This window comes from Leopardus geoffroyi, chromosome D1 (genome assembly GCF_018350155.1).
Source record: "Leopardus geoffroyi isolate Oge1 chromosome D1, O.geoffroyi_Oge1_pat1.0, whole genome shotgun sequence".
Classification (NCBI taxonomy): domain Eukaryota; kingdom Metazoa; phylum Chordata; class Mammalia; order Carnivora; family Felidae; genus Leopardus; species Leopardus geoffroyi.
In genome coordinates, this window is record NC_059329.1 from 58,890,030 (window position 1) to 58,914,639 (window position 24,610).

A 24,610-nucleotide genomic window follows, 5' to 3' on the forward strand; every position below is an offset into this window, starting at 1 on the left:
TTTATTTAGAGAGAGACAGAGACAGCACAAGAGGGGGAGAGGCAGAGAAAGAGAGAGAAAGAGAGCGAATCCTAAGCAGGCTCCACACTGTCAGCTCAGAGCCTGATGAAGGGCTCAAACTCACAAACTGAGAGATCATGAGCTGAGCCAAAATCAGGAGTCAGATGCATAACCAACTGAGCCACCCAGGCGCCCCTGGATGGGTATGTTTTTTAAAAGAGTCCTTGTATTTTAGATATCATATTGAAATATTATGGATTAAGGCATATGTCTGAGACTTGCTTCAGTATAGTTGGGGGTGGAAGAGATAGTTGGATCTATTAATGAAACAAGATTGGGCAGGAGGGGCCATTTTTGGAAGTTGGATGATGGTTACATGGGGATACATTATACCGTTGTCTCTAGTTTTATATATGTTATAATAAAGTTAAAAATATAAAAAAGGTTGTAACTAGAAGGATGATCCTCTTAACTTTTTTTGCGTGATGATTAGTGAGGCTCTTAGGGCTGTGTCAAGAGCTTTCACAGCTTAAAACTGGAATCCAGGAAAAGAAAAAAAAAACACATTAACCTTTGAGAAGATGTTTATTCAGCCAGCCTTGCCTGACAAAATTTTCCCAAACTCTGCTCACCCCATCTCACCCCGTCAGTCTGGATTAAATATCATCCTCTTTTGTGTTCTCTAAGTACCCTCTACATACTTCCACGGTGTACTTAACTGTGTATTGTCTGGGTCTCCCACTTTCCAGATTATAAATTCCTTGAAGATATTAACCTTGTGTATTCATCTTTATTCATCTATATTCTCCCCTCATCACTGCATTAAACATTGGGTTTGGTAAGCTCTCTCAATAAATTGCTGAATGAGCGATAGGGAACTGGATTTGTGCTGGTAAATAAAATGTAAAATATAACCCCCTACTTTCTCCATATTCTCAGTAAACCCTTTTCTGAGGACTACTAAGGTATAGCTACAGAGCTCCTTTAAATTTTTCATATTCTGCCCATCCTCTGGCAGAAGTGCTAATGAAAGATAAGTAAAGGGTAAGTAAGCACTGTGGCAAAATGGAAAATAGGTTTCTGCACAATCAAATGTTGCTGATTTCCATTCATTCCCAGGGTATATAGTGCAATGAAGTCTTTTCAGATGGCTTTCTGTACTGCTTTGCTGCATTCTGTGTATCAGAATTCCCCTTCTATATGAATTCCTTTTAGTCTGTCTTATTGGTATGCAATAAGATGGTAGTTAGAATGTAACCTCCTAGGGGCACCTGGCTGACTCAGTCAGTGGAGCATATAACTTTTGATTTGGGGGTTGTAAGTTCAAGCCCCGTCTTGGGTGTATAGAGATTACTTAAAGACTTTTTAAAATCTTAAAAAATAATAATAATAACCACCTAGAAAAGGTGGCAAGAAATACTATAAAAATAATATTTGGTAGGGTTTCTGGCTGGCTCAGTCAGTAGAGCATGCAACTCTTGATCTCAGGGTCGTGAATTTAAGCCCCACTTTGGGCATGGAGCCTACTCAAAAAAAATTTTTTTTGAATGCGATTTTGTGCTATGTAGAGTGTTATCTAGCAGTTTCCTAGTGGGCGACAATCTCCATATAGCAGACTTTAAGAAGTCTACAAAATTTTATAACTGGGAGAGACCTAAGAGACTAATGTGGTTTCCTATTTTCATTCCGCTGCCCCCATTAAAAAGAACAGCTTTTTGTATAATCACTATCTTTTTGCTGTCTTAAAATATTGCATATTATTTAGCCCCAAAATCTGGGCTAGTTTCTAAACTAGTACTTTCCATATTTAGACTATTGAGAAAATAGGACATACAAGTAACAACTCTTATCTAAAATGAAAAAAAAAAATGGATAATTATCATTTTCTTTTGGTCACATAGTGTTGGATGATTTCTCATTTTTGGAAAGCAGCAGAATAAGTCTTAAGCTTTAAAATACAATTACTGGATTTCTTAACCTTATTAAAGACTTAAAGATACTTTATTTTCTCTTTAGGTCGTACGGGACTATAATCTTCAGCTGTTTTTACAAGAGAATGCTGTATTTCACAAACCCCAGCCCTTCCAGTTCCAACCCTGCGACAGTGATACTGTAAGGGAATTCCAGATTTTCATTCCATTTGTTTAAGCAATGTTTGTGCTCAAATGACTGTTATCCTCGGACTAGACAGAAAAAGCTGAGTGTGTGTCTCCTTAATTTTATAACAAAACTGTGAGTATGCAGAGAAACTGACATTTCTTCTTTCTAAAATGTGACTAAAACCCAGTATCTTTATGCCAGCAACTTAAACAAGGTTAAATTATAAGACACGGTACTGGAAACCTGCAAACTGAACTGAGGGAAGAAGAAAAAGTACTCAATAAAATTTTTTTTTCAATTTAAATATAAATCATACTTTCTATCCATGAAATTCTTCACATGTGCATAGTTCCAAAGAAACCAGTGGTTAAATTTTAACCAGAATAGAATCAATAAACAGAGGAGTGAATATGTGCCTGCAAATATTTTGTTTGGCTTTTAAAAAAATTACAGGCCCTTTATAATTCCTTTCAGATTTCTTAGAATGTCAGAGCATTAACATAAATGCCAAATTGGCAATTTTGAAAAAGCAGACATTAAACATACATTTTATCCTTGAGCTAATGAAAAATGTTTGCCATTATTTATATTAAAAAAAAAATAGAACCAAAATGCTAATTTGATAACATAAAGGCAATCAACTTCTACAAGTTGAAAAAGCACATGTTGGCGTATCTAGCACATTCATTCCATGTAGGCAGGCCAAGAGGGAAGTCAAATTTTATTCATAAGGTCTCTTAGTAAACCTAGAATCAGAACCAGGGGAATTTATGATCTCAGAATTTCATGCTATCAGTTTAATAGAAATCTTTGCTGGAGATATCTTCATTACTTTTCTTGCATTTTAAGGAGCCCTGTTAGTGGCTATGTAAAGAAATGTAGGAAATCAGCATTTTTCTCTAGATTGTAACTCTTGCCCTTTATATTAGTGCCCTTTTTATCAATCTGCTTTTGCTTAATCACCCAGTGACGTTGTCCTATAATTTGACTTCTTTAGCTGAAAGGAATAAAGCTGGGCAATAGAAGATATGGGGTATGGACAGGTTCACCGAGCTTGACTTAAAACTGTGACTAATACTAAATTATTTTATCTTTGCCCATTTTCCTCAAAAACTCAGAATAACTGTAGACTCTCGTCTTACTTGTCCAAGGCTCAACTACAATCTGAAATCCTCCTTTGTTTCTAGACACTGTGCTAAATGTTCTTAGCTGTGTGTCCCTGTTAACCTGAAGATTCTAACTATGCTGTTTTCTGTCCTTGTGCAATCTTTACTGGGCAGAGTTTAAAAGCTGCCCAGCTGGTGGATATTGAGCTGTCCCCTGTCAGTGCTCTGAGAATGACCATAGCTGAGGTATATGGGGGGTGTGGGTCAAGGGTGGGGGAGATGGGATGTGTGGGTTTGCATGTTAATGAAGGGTGGGACTGGTATTGGGATTAAGAATGTGTGTGTGTGTGTGTGTGTGTGTGTGTGTGTGTGTGTGTGTGTAAGAGGCCACTGAATGCATAAACTGGGGCTTTCCATTTTCCTTAATATAAATTAAGGTTTTTCTTTCCTATTTATAGTGAAAAGATTGAACTTCTCATTTTTCATCTTGTCTGAAGCACCTTAGTTTTCCTCAACAGATGTGCTGGAAAGGATTGTAGAGCTAATCTTGCCTTTATCAAGGAGAAAACTGAAGCCTTTTTTAATATGACCCAGTTCAAATTGCAGTATTTTTCCTGCAAAAGTCCAAACTGTCCAAATGAAAACAGTCACATATTACTGTCAAAATTAATTAAGACATGAAATGATTGTTACCCGCCCCCCCCCCCCGCCTTTTTTTTTTTTTTTTTGGTTTATCTTTTACTTGCTGTTGAATCGAAATTTCTTGTCATTTTATTTTAATATATGATTTTTTTTAATTTTGTTAACATTTATTTATTTTTGAGACAGAGAGAGAGAGAGCATGAAGCGGGGAGGGTCAGAGAGAAAGGGAGACACAGAATCTGAGACAGGCTCCAGGCTCCGAGCTGTCAGCACAGAGCCCAACGTGGGGCTCAAACTCACAGACTGCGAGATCATGACCTGAGCTGAAGTCGGACGCTTAACCGACTGAGCCACCCAGGCGCCCCAATATATGATTATTTTGACTTATGCCTTAAAATGATATACCAAAAAAAAAAAAAAAAACTGAGCAAAATGGTTTTATAAAGACACAGTGGTTATGAGTAACAATGATGAGTGGCAAGTTTTGTTTCATGTGACATAATTGCTATCTCATGGTTAACACTGAAAGAATTCCTTGTCTTTATTTCCATATAGAGTTACTGATTTCCAAAGTGTCCTGTCTTTATATCCTCAAATAACATTTTTCAGATGATACCAGTAAGTCAAAAATCCTTTCTAGAAAGAGTAATTTTCACCTTTTTTTGCTGAAAGTTTTTAATGCAAGATTATTCCAAGAAGGATATGAGATGTACCCTAAAATTTCCCTTCCTCCTTCCCCAAAATAGGATGTTCTATGAGGGAGAATTGACAAGTACATATATTAAGATCTCAATTTTGGAGAGTCATTCAGCTGTCAAATGGGTCATGCTTGCGTTAGAGATTCATACAGGTGTCGTACAATGAGAAATCATGGGCTTTGGAGTCGAATCCTAGCTATGCCGTTTGCTAGCTGTGCTTACTTTATTTATGTGTTTATATATATTTCACCTCTCTGATTCAGCTTTGTCAGATATAAAATGTTAAAAACTTTACTTGGTTTGAAAATTAAATGAGCTTCTTTAAGCATTTGACTCTATATGCCTAGCATATAGGTGGTACAGAATAAATGTTGACTGTCTTTTCCCCCCCTATCTTTCTACAAGACAATCATATTTCACTTTTTTAAGTTTTGCCCCTAATTGCTATAGGAAATACCAAAATATCAAATATGGAAGACAGTATAAAGATAATGAAATCTTACAACACTTTTGTAATCCTGGCCCCTCTGCTCTTAAGTCCCGTATTGATTGTCCCTTGGGACTTCTGCTCTCCCTTTTTATTCCACAATGTAGATCTCATCAACCTCTCTGTTAACAGTTTATGAACTTAAAAGGCAATCTGTGTGGAATAAACAACAGCCAGTAGCAAACAATTAGTGTCCATTCTTACTCTTATCATAAGAACATAACTGGTACTTTTCAGTACGTCTGCCCTACATACATCTCAATGTCCCTTCCATTACCAGAACTAGTGATGTGTGCCTTTAAGGACATTTCCTCACATCCTTTGAAAAGGACCTCCTATCCTATTTCAGCCTGGGATGGGATGGTATAATACAGGAAACACACGTGTCTACATATAAAGACAGAAAAAACCTAAGGAAACTTTTCTCCCAAATTTTCTGGTGAGGATGAGAATACCCTTTCCTGAACTGCAAATAATAAGATCTTCACAGATATCACAAACTGACATTTTTATCACAGTGTCACAAACATCAAAAAAAAAAAAAGCTGACAAATTCCTGATATATGATCTTTTCCTGTTATTTTAGCCACTACTTGTGATATTTAATTCTACTGTCTAAAAATTAAAAGTTATAGTAAGGGGCACCTGGGTGGCTCAGTCAGCTGAGTATCCAACTTTGACTCAAGTCGGGATCTCATTGTTTGTGAGTTCAAGCCCTGTATTGGGCTTGCTGCTTTCAACCTATCAGCTCAGAGCCTGCTTCAGATCCTCTGTCCCCCTCCCACTCATCCCCACTTGTACCCTCTCAAAAATAAATAAAAAATAAGTAAATAAAAGTTATAGTAAGTAAAATAGCCATTTGCTGTAATTTAGGACTTTTGCACATTAAATTTTCACTTAAGTGTGGCATTTTATGCATCTATTAAAAATATGTGCAATATATATAAATCAAACCAACATGCTGTATACCTTAAACTTATACAGTGATGTATGTCAATTATTTCTCAATAAACCAAGAAAAAATAAATATTTACCAAAAATTATCCTTGTCTATACAAGATTATATGGGATCAATATACCCTACAGGTAAATTACCTGAAAATTCTCATTGTTAATGAGTGGCTTTATCTGCTGTTGGAAATCTTACATTGCATACGCAGTGCTATAGCATTGACACCTGAACATGATAGCACTGTGATAGAGAATTTGTGGAAAATCCTACTCGTGGGTAAATAGGTACCATCCTCCTACCCATATACTGACCACAATATCCAAAAATGAAAGGCTCCGATTATAGACCTGAGTGTTGCTCTCCAGAAACAGCAGTGCTGGCAGTCAGCTGTTCAGAGGAGGCTGTCCTGTGTTCTTCAAAAAGGACTTACTTGCTCTTTGTTGAAAACCTACCACCTATATAATGAGTCTTGGTGCTTTCTCTGGTTTGGTGCTTTCTCTAACCATCCACATGTATCCAGAGCTTTCCATAGATGCCTTGGTACCGACACTAAGGAGACTGGAACATTCATTTTTTTATCTGGCCTGAGATTATAGCTCTTAAAATAAAGTCTCTGTGAGAGCTACAAAAATAGACATATTCTCATGTGGCTTTTCCAACCAGTCATGCCTCAAGATCTGTTTAGAATGTCAGATACAAGCATTTTTATTGTTTTTCATGTTGCTTTCATGTCATTACTGAAGGGCATGATTGTCTCTTAGAATTACTTTTGGTATTCTAACACCTCTAGTGTGCTTCCCTAAGAGACTGTACATGCTCAACCCAGCTATCCAGATGAGTTCCTGCATCTCTTCTAAGCACAAGAGCTGCCATCCAAGTGTAGTCTGCTCCACTTCTTTCCAAGTTGTGCTATATATTTAGAATATGTGGCTTAGAGGGCCACAATCTCTCATCAAAAGTCTTCAGGTCAGGTGTGTTTCAAAAATCAGAATTTTTCGGTGCTTTCAGCAGTACATATACAAAAATTGGGACAATACAGAGAAGTTTAGCATGGTCCCTGCTCAAGGATGACACACAAATTCATGAAGCGTTCCATATTTTTTAAAAACAAAATATTTTGAATCAATCAATCAATAACATAGGTACCATTTTTAGGATTTTTAGGGGTGCCTGGCAGGCGCAGTCGGTAGAGCATTATGACTATTGATATGGGGGCTGTGAGTTTGAGCCTACGTTGAGTGTAGAGATTACTTAAAAATAAAATCTTTTTTTTTAATGTTTGTTTATTTTTGAGAGAGAGAGGGAGAGAGAGAGAGAGCGCATGTGTGAGCAGGGGAGGGACGGAGAGAGAAGGAGACACAGAATCCGAAGCAGCTCCAGGTTCTGAGCTGTCAGCACAGAGCCTGACACGGGGCCCGAACCCACAAACCATGAAATCATGATCTGAGCTGAAGTTGGATGCTTACCCGACTGAGCCACCCAGGCACCCCAAAAATAAAATCTTTTAAAAAATAAAATAAAAGTAAAATAAAATAAAAAGTTTAGGTTTTAGAAGAGTTTTCTGTATATCGTATATTGTATAATACCCTAGCAAGGTATGGAGAAGAACTCCCTGATCAAGCACAGTATTTTTGCAGTAAAACATTTGAATAGGCGTACTAAGTAACATAAATAAGAATTATAAATAACCTCTCTTCAGTTCAAGTCAGATTTTGCCCTGAATGAGCTGTGACTCCAAACTTAACTAAAAAGTAAAACCTGATTTTCCAAGTATTTTGAATTTCAAAATTATGGGATTGTGAACCTATATAAACACGAGTACTAGAAATACAATAACCTATAAAAATCCAGATGCTTTTTACTTGCAAAAGCCCTTTTCAGAAGAAGTGAAAATTAACTTTCTTGAAATAACAGTATATTATTAAATTTCATAAAAAATAAAATGGATTAAATATTTAGCACAATAAATATAAACTAAAAAATACAAGTAGTACAAATCCCTTGAATGAGGGTTAATAACTAGATTGTTCCTGGCACATGACATTGGCTTATCAACCCTAACGTTATCTTTTTTTTTAATTTTTTTTTAACATTTATTTATTTTTGAAACAGAGAGAGACAGAGCATGAGCAGGGGAGGGGCAGAGAGAGAGAGACACACACACAGAATCCGAAGCAGGTTCCAGGCTCTGAGCTGTCAGCACAGAGCCCGATGCGGGGCTCGAACTCACAGACCACGAGATCATGACCTGAGCCGAAGTGGGACGCTTAACCGACTGAGCCACCCAGGCACCCCACGTTATCTTTTTTTGAAATTGGTTTGAAATGCTTGTATTTTACTGTGTTCTTTTCATTCATCACATATGACCATCTCTTTATCTCTCTTTTGAATGGTTATATTTTGGTAACAGAGTTGAAAAATAATGACAATGTTTCTTGTGTGAAAATCAGCTTATCTGTCCCTACTCACTTGCCCTTCTGAGCATATGCTCTGATAACTTTCTGAACATTGCTGTGTCCCTACGTTAATCTTAAAGTGAACTGAAATATCATTAAAGTTATTTAATAACTTTATAAATTTGAAAAGACTATTTTAATACTATATTATATAAAAATTGGTAACTTAACATACAAAACTCAGTTGCATTTCTATACAATAATGAAGCAGCAGAAAGAGAAACCAAGGAATCAATCCCATTTACACTTCCACCAAAAACCATAAAATACCTAGGAATAAACCTAACTGAAGAGGTAAAAGATCTGTATGCTAAAACCTCTAGAAAGCTAATGATGAAAGAAATTGAAGAAGACACAAAGAAATGGAGAAACATTCCATGCTCATGGATTAGAAGAACAAATATTGTTAAAATGTCAATACTACCCAAAGCGATCTATACAGCCAATGCAATCCCTGTCAAAATAACACTAACATTCTTCACAGAGCTAGAACAAACAATTCAAAATTTGTGTGAAACCAGAAAAGACCCCAAGTAGCCACAGTAATGTTGAAAAAGGAAGCCAGGGGCACCTGGGTGGCTCAGTTAGTTAAGCATCCAACTTTGGCTCAGGTCACGATCACACGATTTGTGGGTTCAAGCCCTGTCTTGGGTTCTGTGCTGACAGCTCAGAGCCTGGAACCTGCTTTATATTCTGTGTCCCTCTCTCTCTGCCCCTCCCCGGCTTGCACTCTGTCTCTCTCAAAAATAAATAAACATTTTTTATTTTTTATTTTTATTTATTTATTTTTTTTTTAATTTTTTTTTCAACGTTTATTTATTTTTGGGACAGAGAGAGACACAGCATGAACGGGGGAAGGGCAGAGAGAGAGGGAGACACAGAATTGGAAACAGGCTCCAGGCTCTGAGCCATCAGCCCAGAGCCCGACGCGGGGCTCGAACTCACGGACCGCGAGATCGTGACCTGGCTGAAGTCGGACGCTTAACCGACTGCGCCACCCAGGCGCCCCAAATAAACATTTTTTAAAAAACTTTTAATGATAAATAAGAAGTTGTGGTTTATATACACAATGGAATACTACGTGGCAATGAGAAAGAATGAAATATGGCCTTTTGTAGCAACGTGGATGGAATTGGAGAGTTTTATGCTAAGTGAAATAAGTCATACAGAGAAAGACAGATACCATATGTTTTCACTCTTATGTGGATCCTGAGAAACTTAACAGAAGACCATAGGGGAGGGGAGGGAAAAAAAAAAGTTAGAGAGGGAGGGAGCCAAACCATAAGAGACTCTTAAAAACTGAGAATAAACTGAGGGTTGATGGGAGGTGGGAGGGAGGGGAAAGTGGGTGATGGGCATTGAGGAGGGCACCTTTTGGGATGAGCACTGGGTGTTGTATGGAAACCAGATTGACAATAAATTTCATATTTAAAAAAAAAATTCAAAAATTTTAATATTGCTAGTCTCTGAAGGCCTTCTTAAACTCATTTGAAATAGTTTGGCTTTTGTTTTCTAAAAACAAAATGAAATCAGGGGCATCTGGGTGACTCAGTCAGTTAAGTATCAGACTCTTGGTTTTGACTCAGGTCATGATCTCACAGTTCGTAAGTCCAAGCCCCACATCAGGCTCTGTGCTGACAGTGCAGAGCCTGTTTGGGATTCTCTTTCTCTCCCTCTTTCTCTGCCCCTCCCCTGCTAGTGCTCTCTATCTCAAAATAAATAAACTTTAAAAAAAAAAAAATGGATGTCTTACCTCTAAGTAAATACCTACCCAAAGTTTCATTCAAAGGAAATTTGTATTTTAGGAATGCCTTTTTTCAATATTACTGCCTTTGTCTATTTTATCAATATTAGCATTAACTAAATAGAACAATTATTGGGACATAAGACATATTAGGTCATAAGATAGCAAGGAATCTGAAGTCAAAAAGATCTCAATATAAGCTCTAAATTTGCCACTTAATGGCTTTAGGAAAGACACATACCATTTCTAAGCCTAGAATTCCACACCTATAAATTGAGAATCTCTATTAGGATTATTTTGAGAATTAATGAAATAATACATGTAAAGCAGTTAGCAGAGAGCTTAAATATGCAATAAATGGTACCCTTTTAAAAAATTAACATAACTTGGGGCGCCTGGGTGGCGCAGTCGGTTAAGCGTCCGACTTCAGCCAGGTCACGATCTCGCGGTCCGTGAGTTCGAGCCCCGCGTCAGGCTCTGGGCTGATGGCTCAGAGCCTGGAGCCTGTTTCCGATTCTGTGTCTCCCTCTCTCTCTGCCCCTCCCCCGTTCATGCTCTGTCTCTCTCTGTCCCAAAAATAAATAAACGTTGAAAAAAAAAATTAAAAAAAAAAAAATAAAAAATTAACATAACTTTATGGTTTTTCTAATTATAAAAAAGCATAAAATAAGTTTTCACCTGAACTGTCACTATTCAAAGGTAACCACTGATAGGATTTTGTTAGTAGCCTTCTAAACATTTCTCTGCAGGAACATACTTATGTCAATGTGGACACAGAGCTCTATGTAAATAGACTTATACAGACATGAATTAAACTTTTTTTCTCATTATGTCATGGCTATCTAATATTTGCAGTATCTACAGTTCCTGGCCATCTCAGAGATTTGACATCCTGCACCTCCCATCAAATAGTTAAAACAAAATTTTTTTTTATGTTTATTTTTGAGAGAGAGAGAGAGAGAGAGAGAGAGAGAGAGAGAGAGACAAAGTGTAGGCAGGGAAGGGGCAGAGAGAGAGAGAGAGACACACAGAATCTGAAACAGGCTCCAGGCTCTGAGCTGTCAGCACAGAGCCCAGTGCAGGGCCCAAACCCACAAAATGTGAAATCATGACCTGAGCCAAAGTTGGATGTTTAATGGACTGAGCCACCAAGGTGCCCCAAATAGTTTTTATATTGCTCATCCCCAGTGCCTCCTAAGAATTATGTCCTGTCATGAATTTAAAATTACAATTATGTTTTAAGAATGTTTTTTAAATCTTTAAAAATTTATTTATTTTGAGAGAGAGAGAGCATGAGCACCAAGCAGGGAGGGGCAAAGAGGGAGAGAGAGAAAGAATCCCAAGCAGGCTTTGCACTGCCAGCACAGTCCAGCACCAGGCTGGATTTCACAAACCATGGGATTATGTATGACCTGAGCCAAAATCAAGAGTTGGATGTTTAACTGACTGAGCCACCCAGGTGCCCCAAATATTTTTTAAAATTTTATAGAGGCCCTTCTACTCTTGGGTTAGGCTAGGCTTTCAGATGATGCTCAGAAGACATTTGGTGCTCGGAGCAGTAGCAGTAGAATAGCAAATCCCTGAGTCTCTTTTTTTTTTTTTTTTTTAACATTTATTTATCATTGAGAGGCAGAGCATGAGAGGGGGAGACACAGAATCTGAATCAGCCTCCAGGATCCAGCTGTCAGCACAGAGCCTGACGTGGGGCTTGAACTCACCAACTGAGAGATCATGACCTGAGCCGAAGTCAGATGCTTAACTTACTGAGCCACCCAGGTGCCCCTCTCTGAGTCTCTTGCCCAGAGAAACACAGTGTTACCACTGCTTACAGATAAGGCATGAGTCAGTCTGTTATATTAAACTTAATTGCAGCAGTAGTAAGAATCTGAGATTTCATCTCATCTTTAGATGTCTTGATTTTCAGGTGAGAAAGCTAAGGCCTAGAGAGGAGGTGAAATATGCTAGTCAGGATGACACAGCCAGGTCCCTTTGGGGAATAAACATACAATGTAAATGTATTTGAAGAATAAATGTACTTCAGATTTCAATGGCTACTTTTTAAGGAACAAATAAATTTCATAAAATAAAAGTTACAAAAATCCCTTAATTTGGAGATCCAAAAAAATTTCCTTCCTCAGTTTTCTATTTTGAATGAATTTTATAGTGGGCATTTAAATTTTTTTTTTTTTCAACGTTTATTTATTTTTGGGACAGAGAGAGACAGAGCATGAACAGGGGAGGGGCAGAGAGAGGGAGACACAGAATCGGAAACAGGCTCCAGGCTCTAAGCCGTCAGCCCAGAGCCTGACGCGGGGCTCGAATTCACGGACTGCGAGATCGTGACCTGGCTGAAGTCCGATGCTTAACCGACTGCGCCACCCAGGCGCCCCTATAGTGGGCATTTAAAGAAGAAAAAGCAATCCTTTTATTGTACAAGGGAGAGAAGGATCTCAATCTTAAGTCCACTTTGAGAACCTACATTAAAATACATGACACTTAATAAATTAGTTCTCTTTCTTCTTCTGTTCTTCCATATACAAAATAATCTTTCTTTTATCAGTTAGGAACTGATTCTAATGTATGTTTATGTCTGGTAATCTCTTTAAGCACCATTCCAATAATCTGGTGGCCTCACTTTAGAATAAAGGCATTAGGTTTTATTTGTTTAGCCAAATTTAACTGAGGGTTCAAGTCCTCAAATTGCCTAAAGACAAATCGGAAGCATACATGCCAGCAGTCACAGTATAATGTGATATTTGCCTGACAGTAGCCACTCAATAAATGTCTGACAAGTGAATAGGGGCACCTGGATCACTGAGTCGGTTAATCATCCAACTCTTGATTTCATCTCAGGTCATGATCTCTCAGTTGTGAGATTAAGCCCGGTGTTGGCCTCGGTGCTTTCTGAGCATGGAGAGATTTTCTCTCTCCTTCTCCCTCTGTCCTTCTGTATGCACACGCATGCATGTTCTCTCTCAAAAAAAAATAGGTAAATAAATGTCTAACAAATGAATAAATTAATATAATGGAAATATGTTAAAAAATGAAGGACCCCCTGAGTCTGCAAAGTCAGGGAATGTTTCACAGAGAACATAGCACTTGAACTGAGATTTGAAGACTGATACAAAAAACAATAAGGAAGCTATATTATCTGGAGGGAACAGCATAGGCTTGTTTTTAGATTTACATTTATTTCCCAGGAAAAGACCTATTTGCTTTTGTAATTTTTTTTTTTTTTTTTTTACTAAAACTTCTATGATTTCTAAAATCTAATGTTTCTAAAGATCTCAAGGATCACACTTACTGGACCTAACTTATCAAAAACCCAATCTGACAAATGACAAATGAAAAACTACCTACCCTATACTTAAAAATTGATAGGAAAGTCCTTTTACAGCATTTCTCTTCAGTTTGTAATTTATTTGAATTATTTTTGTGCCACTATTTTTCTGAGAATTGTGATACTGTTATTTATGTCTCTTTAAAAATAATCAAGTTCAACAAGTGAATTTTTTCAGAGCTAGGCTACAGTATTGTTTGGCACATAATTTTTAAGTTCTCATATTCTGCTTCAGGAAGATAACAATGCTCTTGAAATATTTGTGTTTAATAGCTTATATATGTTATTCTTGTATGTTTCAACTACATTTTTGAGAGGTAAAGGAAAAATGTTAAAAGAATGAACTAAAGATTAAATTAGCTAACATTTCAAAAAGAAGCAGTCACTAGCAGTTTCTTTGGTAGAATCAACCACTGCTAACACCACCATCTGATCGACACTGGATCCTGATATATATCAATCTCAGATGATAGCGGTGGCAATAGAACATTTCTCTGTGTATTGTTTAACACCCTGGGACGTGTTTGCCGTGTATGAAATTCCCATTTGCCTAGACCTGAGTTGTAGGTTGCTTCCATTTGTCTTTCCATGGCTTGATTGTAAAATTCATGAAAAAAATTAATCTGAATTTGAACTATAAACTCATATCTCCCAGTCAGTGGCATTTGTTGTCTGTCCTGACCATTGGGCACTCCTGTCTGAGTAATAGTAAACCCAAAGAGAAAGGGGGGAAAAACCCATCTTTGCTTCCTCAGCTCTTAAGCACGGGAAATATTCCATTAAAAGGCACAAATTATATGTGGACAGGTAGGGCTATGGCCTTATCTGCAACTAGCACATTTAAACCCATTTACCTATTCCTAAAATGTTGCTAAGTAATGAAAATCCAATTTCTCCATCAACTGTCTCCTTTCTCATCTGATCTACTCCCTAGAAGTTCATTCACTTTGAGATCTGCCTTGATCTTTCAACATATCTTCAGTCTTATTTCTGATTCACTTATTGGGCTAACAAGAACCTAGAAATTATTTGGAATTTCTTGTTAACAGTAATGAGATTTTGTTTTAAGTAATTTTCACGTGGGTCTTTAGCATTAACAATTACCATTTATAGGATACTTAATATGTATATGTACTATAAGAGAATATTCATAATATGAACTCATTTATCTTAATAACCCTTATGAAATAGGCATTTTTACCAATATTCAGATGTAAGTAAGACTCAGATTAATAACGTGCCCAAGATCATAAAGCTAACAAATAGCATAGAGAGGATTAAAACTAAGTCTGTCTGACTTAAAAACCTAAACCTGGGCTCTTGAAAATACACGTTTCTGGCATTCCATTTATACATTAGATTCCTCTGACTAATGTAGGCTGCACTTGAAGTCTGCATGCAGGGATTAACATTTTAACCCTGATTTCTGAGGATGGATTAAAATTTAAATGCCTAGATCCTTTTACAAAGCAAAATATAATAATAAAGGTGATTCCCAGGTTCCTAATAGCCCAAAGAATGAATCAGAATATAAAATGTATGGGAATGCAAGCTGGTGCAACCACTCTGGAAAATAGTATGGAGGTTCCTCAGAAAATTAAAAGTAGAACTGTCCTATGACCCAGAAATTGCACTACTAGCTATTTATCCAAGGCATACAGGTGTGCTGTTTTGAAGGGACATATGTATCCCCATGTTTATAGCAGCACTATCAACAATAGCCAAAGTATGGAAAGAGCCCAAATGTCCATTGATGGATGAATGGACAAAGAAGATGAGGTGTATACACACACACACACACACACACAATGAGTATTACTTGGCAAACAAAAAGAATGAAATCTTGCCATTTACAACTACATGGTTGGAACTGGAGGGTATTATGCTAAGCAAAATTAGAGAAAGACAAATATATGACTTCACTCATATGAGGACTTTAAGAGACAAAACAGATGAACATAAGGGAAGGGAAACAAAAATAATATAAAAAGAGGGAGGGGGACAAAACATAAGAGACTCTGAAATATGGAGGACAAACAGAGGGTTACTGGAGGGGTTGTGGGAGGGGGGATGGACTAAATGGGTAAGGGGCATTAAGGAATCTAGTCCTGAAATCATTGTTGCATTATATGCTAATTTGGATATAAATTTAAAAAAATTAAAGTAAAAGAAAGAATATAAAATGTAATTGTGAAGTTGCTTAGATTTTGATTTTGATTCTTTTCCTCTATTTCAATGCATTTATCATTGTATAATCTAGCTTTAACTGAAATGTCTGCATAGAGTAAAAGTTTTTCACCCTTGCCTACAATCCTCCCAACAGAAATACTGTTTTAATCCAGTTTAACAAATTCTCCTTTACCAATTTTGAGCTTTGTAGCCTTAGAAAAGTCAGTTTTCTAAAATCTTTCCACTGTAAATTTTGCTTCTATTAAAATCCTCTTTGGATAATTCATATTTAAGAAATTGTTTGCTTTCCCAATTTTACATTTTTTCATGGGTTCTTAAGAATTTAGGGGAAATTGAAATAGTTTATTGGTTAATAGTTCTGATTCTGGAATCAGACTTGTATAATCAAAGTCGTAACAATTAATATCTGGTAGACACCAGAAAGTTTACTTAACCTCTCTGAGCCTCAGTTTTCTTTTCTATCAGGTGGCTGTATGACCCATCTCATAAGGTTGTAAATATTACATGAAACACTTTTCACAATACTTTGTACAGTAGAAGTTAAACTATTACTGTTGTTAATTTAGATTTTGAAGTGTGTTCTTTGTGAAACAGAGTAATAGTATTTTAGGGCTAGAAGAAACCCTTACTGATCATTTAATCTAGCACCCCTATATTTCCTATGACACTGAAGTCCAGAGGAAGGGCAAAAACTGGTTTGAGGGGTTTTGGTGAATTGGTTATGGACCTAAAACTAAAGTAAACCCAGTATTTTCATGGACAGAAAGCTTCTGTTGCTGTTACTGTATTATTTTGTTCTTTGTGCTTCTACCCATTGATTCTTTTTTTTAATGCCATTGAAACTATTGGGTTGTTTCCATTTCAACTATGCAACTATTTAGTGTCATAGTAGATTGGCATGAATACTTTTTTTTTTCTTCTTTGGTTAGCTAGCTTTTCTTCACACGCAGTATTAGAGATGCAGCTTTGATATTAAGCAGTATAAGACAAACAAAACAAAACAGAAAAACCTGTGGTCATTTATGGTTTCATTCCGTCCTCTTAGTTTTCTGCTGATGTTCTGACATGAGACATTGCTTCCCACAGTAGTGGAGCATGGCTTGGTTAGAGTGCTGATTAAGTGAAGGCCCTCTGGTCCACTTACAAACAGTAGTGAGTTCAGTACGGATAACAGTATTTGGTCTCTGTTCTCTTTTACGTTGTAGAGCCGACAATTAGAATCAGAAACTGGAACCACAGAGGAGCACAGTCTAAACAAGGAGGCTCGAAAATGGGCTACACGTGTGGCACGTGAGCACAAAAACATTGTTCACCAACAACGGGTAAGTGCAGTAGAGAGTCTTAGGCTACATTTAGCTTAAGCCAAATGTCAAACCAATTTAATGAGTTGAGTTCTATTAATGTGAAAAATATCCTATGTTTTTTTCTGTAATTTCTCACCATTCAGCTGTATGCTCTCAGCTATCTACTTAGCTTGGAAATTCCTTAAGCCTGGGGCGCCTGGGTGCCTCAGTCAGTTAAGCATCAGATTCTTGATTTCAGTACAGGTCATGATTTCACAGTTCCTGAGATCAAGCCCCACATCAGGCTTGCACTGACAGTGCAGAGCCTGCTTGGGATTCTCACTCTCTCCCTCTCTCCCCCTTCCCTCTCTCACTTTGTCTCTCCCAAAATAAATAAATAGATATACATACATACATACATACATACATACATACATACATACATACATAAATAAGTTATAATAAAAAAAAATTCCTTAAGCCCTTCAAGCAGCAGCATAGTAATTTATTTTTTTGCCATAGAATTGCCTAAGAAAGCCTTGTGATAGTGTTACCGTGTTTCAGGTAGTGGAAGAGATATGCCTGTGTTGAATTAAGCTTTTAATTCCCTAGACAAGTTTTTTGAAGTCTTAATTGTAGATTCCATGAAAATGTGTCTTCAAGGGGTGCCTAGCTGACTCAGTCAATAAAGCATGTGACTCTTGATCTCAGGGTCGTGAGTTCGAGCCCCATGTTGGACATAGAGTTTACTTAATAAAAAATTTAAATTAAATTAAAAAATTAAAATAAAACACCAAAAAAAAATGTATCTTCAAGACTAAATTCTAAGCACAAAGAAATTACTTTAGGTGTAGTAAATTTTTTTCTAATTTCCCTTTATTTATAATTTTTGTCTTTATCTTCATATCCAACATATTAAAAGAATTTTCCATATTTAATATCTGTATTTCCTAATCTCTCACCCATAACATTTGGACTTTTCCTTCTTTCCTCTCCCTGCACTCCATACAGACTGTACTTGCCCAAATCACCAATGATGTCTATGTTGCAAAATCCAAAATGGACACTTTTATTTCTTAAAACCTGTTGGCAGTTTCATCACAATTGACAGCTCCCTTTGTGTTGAAACACTCTCTTCTCTAGTTATCCCTGTCTTAACATTGTCCTGGTTTTCCTTCTGCCTCTGTGGCAATTCCTAAGTTCTTCTTTCTCCACCCCACATTTAAATATTTAAATTCCTTGGGTTTCTGTACTAAGCTATCTTTTCTTATTCTTTAGTCCCTTAACTGGCAGTCTCAACCAGTGCCATGGTTTCGCTTACCAACAAATCATAAATTAATATCTTCAACATTGGGCCTTTCTTCTGTGTATTCATATATCCTCTCACCTGCTTGGACATCCCCACAGGCATCCCACATTCAGTGTTCCACTCATCTAATGCTGTAAAACAAATGACCTAAAACTTAATGCCACAAAAAGAGCATATTTCACTTGTCTCTTAGCACTCTGGGGATTGGATGGACTTAGCTTGCCACTTCTCACTTGGGAGTCTCCCACGTGGTTGCAATCAGATAGTGACCACTGCAGGAGTCACCTCACAGACTTGCCCACTGACATATCTGGTCTTGGAACAGGAAGACTTGAACAGCTGGGAGCTGGAACTGGTAGAGCTCCTCATGCATCTCAGTCTCTCCAGCACAGTGGCTTTAGATTAGCTGTATTTCTTACATGGTAGCACAGGGCCTCAAAGGTGTGAGTCCCAAGAGTGAGCCAGGTAGGAGCTATGTTATCTTTTCTGGCCGAGCCTCAGAAATAACATGATACTACTTGTGTCATATTTTTTTTAACTGAGGCAGTCACAAAGGCCTGTTGTCCAAGTTCAAGGAGAGAGAACATAAACTCCACTTCTTGGTAGGGAAACAGCAAGGTTCTGTAAGAACATGTGGAATGGGAAATATTGTAACTTTTTTTGAAAATAGCCACAGTCTACTTTCTGGGTATAACAGTTCACATCCCACTTGCATGCAAAATAAAATTCCCCTTTTTACCCAAATCCCCCAAAGCCTGGCATCAGAATCCAGTTTGAATTTTAGAATCTGGTCATCTAAATGAGATCCATAGACAGATAAGGCTTTTTGCCTGTAACACAGTATATCTCTGTCAAAGAATTTGTGAACTAGAGAGACAAGTTATCTCTCTACCATATATCCAATAAATAGTGATTAATTACTGCAGCTTTGTACATCAAAATGTAAAACACGGAAAGAGACTGTTGCATTAAAATGCCTTACTGTATTTGAAAGTAAATGTTTAGATATTAAAAATAAATCTGCTTCCTCTCTCTGATGTCAAGGCATGTTGTGTCTTTCTGCTAGGAGATAGAGACAGGCAGATTTCAACAACTTTTCCATTTCTTTGTAGTATGACCTATGATAGGCTTTAATCTTGTAAGGTATAATTTAAGCAATAAAGTTAAGGGGTTCTGTTTTGGGCCATGATAAATTACCTGGGATCACACACTTACCCTCCTTCATAAACAACTATAAAACTAGTCTAAATATATGAAACAAATGTTTTCAGACACTGTACAACAGGTAATAACAGGAGTGTGAAACCTGAGAGAAAAAATAACACTGAACTTGGCCGTATGACTTCTCAAGCTTTCTGCCTAAAGGCCCTTTCTATATTGCAGTGTAGGGAGGGAGAACTTAAGCAGGGCACCACAGACTCACTGAGTTGAGATGACAGAAATCAGAGTTCAAAGAGCTGATGTGGCATGAATTTCAGGGCAAAGTACCAGACAACATGGAGATGCAAAGAAAGAATTCCAAATTGAAGGGTCTCCCCTTCAATCTGTTGAATACTAAACCACATAAGCATATGGTGAAATTCTACAATACTGGGTAGAGAATGACAGTGGAGATAAACTGAATGATTCCCAGAGATCACATAGGGCTAGGACACATTCAAGTTGTTCCTGGCCAAGGTTGAGGCTGCTCTTAGTTGACTATTCATGGATCATTTGGGGCATTCAAGAGACTACAGAAGGATCATACATTGGTTCCAGGGGTAAATTAGTCCTAGAATAAGGCTATTTTAGAATTAACCTAACAGAGCTTTAAAACAAGCTTCAGAAAGATCAAGCTAATCCACAAGTAATTTATTTGCCTGCCAGAAAAAAAAAAAATCTCTTCAAAGGAAGGAAACAAAATCCAACATTTAACAACATAGTATTTATTATGTCAAGAGTAAAATTTGCAGGATACCTATGTGGCTCATTGAGTTGAGCATCCAATTCTTGATTACAGCTCAGGTCATGACCCCAGGGCCATGGGATCGAACCCTGCATCGGGCTTTGCACTGAATGTGGAGCCTGCTGGAGATTCTCTCTCTCTCTCTCTCTCTCTCTCTCTCTCTCTCTCTCTCTCTCTCCTCTCTCTCTCTCTCTCTCCCCCCTCTCCCCCCCCCACCTGCTCTCCCTTTCTAAAATAAAATTAAAAAAAATTAATTTAAACAAAAAATTTGAATTTGGGGCACCTGGGTGGCTCAGTCGGTTAAGTATCAGACTCTTGGTTTCAGCTCAGGTCATGATCTCACAGTTTGTGAGTTGAAGTGCTGCATTGGGCTCCTCACTGACAGTGTGGAGCCTGCCTGGGATTCTCTCTCTCTCCCTCCCTGTCTGCCCTTCCCCTGCTCGCTCTCTCTGTCTCTCACTCTCAAAATAAATAAACTTTAAAAAAAATTTTTTAAAGAATCAAATTTACTAGATATTAAAAAATGCAAGAAGAATATGATCCATGACCAAAAGAAAAATCAATTAAAGCAGATCGATAAATGCTAGAGATGATGGAATTAGCAAATAAGGACTTTAGAACAGTAAGTTCAAGAATTTAAAAGAAAACAAACATGAACATATTGAAGAAAGAAAAGGAAGATATACAAAAGAACCAAATGGGAGGGTGGGGGGCACCTGTGGCTCAGTTGGTTAAGTGTCTGACTCTTGATTTCAGCTCAGGTCATGATCTCACAGTTTGTGAGTTTGAGCCCCGCATCAGGCTCTGCACTGACAGTGTGGAGCCTGCTTGGGATTCTCTGTCTCCCTGTCTCTCTGTCCTCCTCTCTCAAAAATAAACAAACATTGGGGCGCCTGGGTGGCTCAGTCGGTTGGGTGGCCGACTTCAGCCCAGGTCATGATCTCGCGGTCCATGAGTTCGAGCCCCACGTCAGGCTCTGGGCTGATGGCTCAGAGCCTGGAGCCTGTTGCAGATTCTGTGTCTCCCTCTCTCTGACCCTCCCCCGTTCATGCTTTGTCTCTCTCTGTCTCAAAAATAAATAAACGTTAAAAAAGATAAATAACATTAAAAAAAAGAACCAAATGGAACTTCTAAAGCTGAAAATACAATATTTGAAATGAAAAATTCAGTAGATTGGATGGCACCAAAAAAATGAGCTTAAAAGTATATATAGCAACAGAAACTATCTAATCTGAAGCACAGAGAGTGAAATAAAGACTTTATAAAAATGCAAAGAGCATCATTAATCTCTCTAGGATAATATGTGATCTATTATGTTTTGGGAGTTAAAGATATATTTGGAGACACAGAAGAAAGAGTCAGAAAAAATATTTGAAAAATTATAGCTAAAACTATCCAAGTTTAATAAAAAACTGTAAACCCATAAATGCAAGGAGCCCAACAAACCCCAGGAAGGTAAAACACAAAGATCACACCAAAGCGTTTCATAATCAATTTGTTAAAAAGCAGTGATATTAAATGGTATAAAACTGGTAATGTCCCCTTTAGGATCAGAAACAACACAAGGATGCCCCTTTTGCCACTTCTATTCTTTATAGAACTAGAAGTCCTAGCCACAGCCTTCACAGCCTTTTAGGGATCCAAATTGAGAAGAAAGAAGTAAAATGATCTCTGTTCACAAATGAAATGATCTTATACTCACACACACCTATTAGAGCTAGTAAACAAATTCAGCAAAGTGCAAAATTACACAAAAATGAATTACGTTTTATACACTAACAATATACAATCCAAAAAGGAAATTAAGAAAATAATTCCATTTACAATACCATCAAAAAAGAATAAAATACTTAGGAATAAACCACAGAGGCAAATGACTTGTACACTTAAAACTGTAAGTCATTGATGAAAGTAGTTAAATAAGATATAAGTAAATGGTGGGGCGCCTGGGTGGCGCAGTCGGTTGAGCGTCCGACTTCAGCCAGGTCACGATCTCGCGGTCCGTGAGTTCGAGCCCCGCGTCGGGCTCTTGGCTGATGGCTCAGAGCCTGGAGCCTGTTTCCGATTCTGTGTCTCCCTCTCTCTCTGCCCCTCCCCCGTTCATGCTCTGTCTCTCTCTGTCCCAAAAATGAATAAACGTTGAAAAAAAATTAAAAAAAAAAAAAAAGATATAAGTAAATGGAAAGACATCCTGTGTTTATGGAATGGAAGATAATGTTAAGATGACAGTACCACCCAAAATGATCTACAGATTCAGTGCAATCCCTATCAAAATTCCAACGGTATTTTTTTGCAGGAATAGAAAAACCCATCCTAAAATTCATATGGAATCTCAAGGAACCCCAGGTAGCCAAAACAGTCTTGAAAAAGAACAAGGTTGAAAGTCTCCTACTCCCTGACCTTAAAACTTATTACAAAAGGGTGCCTGGGCGGCTCAGTCAGTTAAGTGTCTGACTCCTGGTTTTGGCTCAGGTCATGATCTCCTGGTTCATGAGTTCGAGCCCCACATCAAGCTCTGTGCTGCCAGTGTGGAGCCTGCTTGGGATTCTCTCACTCCCTCTCTCTGCCCCTTCCCTGCTCGCTCTCTTGTTCTCTCAAAATAAATAAACATTAAAAAATTTACTACAAAGCTATTCAAAGTATTAAATATAAAGTAGTCAGAACATTGTAATATTGGCATGACAGACATACAGACTAATGGAAAAGAAGTATCAGTATTTTCATTTTATTTTTATTTTTTTAACATGGGGAACTCAAGTTTGTTTTTTATTTTAATTCCAGTATAGGTAACATACAATGTTATGTTAGTTTCAGGTGTACAATATAGTGATTCAACAGTTCCCTACATTACTCAGTGCTCAGTATGGTAAGTGTACTCTTAATCCCCTAACCTATTTCACCCATCTTCCCAGCTACCTCCTTTCTGGTAACCACCAGTTCTCTATATTTAAGAGTCTGTTTTTTGGTTTATCTCTTTTTTTCTTTGTTCATTTGTAGAGGTCTCAATATTTTTAAAATAGCAGCTATCTCCAAATTAATCCATATATTCAGTGCAGTCCAAGTCAAACATCCAGCAGGGATTTTTATAGAAATTGACAAAATGCTTCTAAAGCATACATGGAAAAGCAAATGATCTAGAATAGCCAAAGCAATTTTGAAAAATAAGAACAAGCCTTTCCAGAGTGAAAGATGGCGATGTAGGAGGATGCTGGGCTCACTGCGTCCTGCTGATCACTTAGATTCCACCTACACCTGCTTAAATAACCCAGAAAACCACCAGAAGATTAGCAGAACAGAGTCTCCGGAGCCAAGCATAGACGAGAGGCCCACGGAAGAGGGTAGGAAGGGCGGCGAGGCGGAGCGCGCTCCACGGACTGGCAGGAGGGAGCTGGGGCGAGGGGCAGCCCTCTGGCAAATCAGAGCCCCCGAGTCTAGTTTGCAAAAGCGGAGGGGCTGGACGGAGTGTGTTCCGACAGCGAGCGGGACTTGACATCTGGAAGGTTATAAGCTAACAGCTCGGCTCGGAGAACGGGAGGGCTGGAGGACAACGGGAGGGAGAGTTGTTGAGCCCCGGATGACAGAGCTCAGCTTGGCGGGGAACAAAGGCACTCACCAGGGCCATCTCCCTCACCCATCCCCCAGCCAAAATCCCAAAGGGAACCAGTTCCTGCCAGGGAACTTGCTTGCACTGTGCAAACACCCAACACTGTGCTTCTGCGGATCCATGCCTCTGGCGGCACGTCTGACTCCCTCCCAGTGCCGCAGGGCCCCTCCCGAAGTGGATCACTGAAGAAAAAGCAAGCTGAGCCTGCCCCTCCTGCCTCTGTGCACCTTGCTGATCCACCCCAGCTAATACACCAGATCCCCAGCACCACAAGCCTGGCACTGTGCAAGTAGCCCAGACGGGCCACGCCACCCCACAGTGAATCCCGCCCCTAGGAGAGGGAAGAGAAGGTACACACCAGTCTGACTGTGGCCCCAGCAGTGGGCTGGGGCAGACATCAGGTCTGACTGTGGCTCTGCCCACCAGCGCAAGTTATTCAAGACAGCACAGGAGAAGTGCCCTGCAGTTCCGCACCAATCCAGGGACTATCCAAAATGACAAAACGGAAGAATTCCCCTCAAAAAAACCTCCAGGAAATAACGACAGCTAACAAACTGATCAAAAACACTTTAAACAATATAACAGAAAGTGAATTTAGAATAATAGTCATAAAATTAATAGCTGGGCTTGAAAACAGTATAAAGGACAGCAGAGAATCTATTGCTACAGAGATCAAGGGACTAAGGAACAGCCAGGAGGAGCTAAAAAATGCTATTAATGAGCTGCAAAATAAAATGGAGACGACCACAGCTCA

General features: G+C 38.3%; 1 protein-coding gene and 1 non-coding gene across 5 annotated transcripts in view; both read left to right on the plus strand.

Moving 5' to 3' along the window:
* FCHSD2 (FCH and double SH3 domains 2) overlaps window positions 1-24,610 on the plus strand; it is a 303,187-nt gene that overhangs the window by 231,038 nt on the left and 47,539 nt on the right. For 3 of the 4 annotated variants that reach the window (XM_045484109.1, XM_045484108.1, XM_045484110.1), the window contains exons 10-12: window positions 2,017-2,112; window positions 3,381-3,452; window positions 16,921-17,037. In XM_045484109.1, the coding sequence (XP_045340065.1) occupies window positions 2,017-2,112; window positions 3,381-3,452; window positions 16,921-17,037 (285 nt within the window). The remainder of the gene's footprint in view (window positions 1-2,016; window positions 2,113-3,380; window positions 3,453-16,920; window positions 17,038-24,610) is intronic. The other variant, XM_045484111.1, reaches the window with a different exon arrangement.
* On the plus strand, window positions 6,984-7,087 carry LOC123602876. The gene has a single exon (XR_006714629.1). It is a non-coding gene; the product is annotated as a U6 spliceosomal RNA (small nuclear RNA).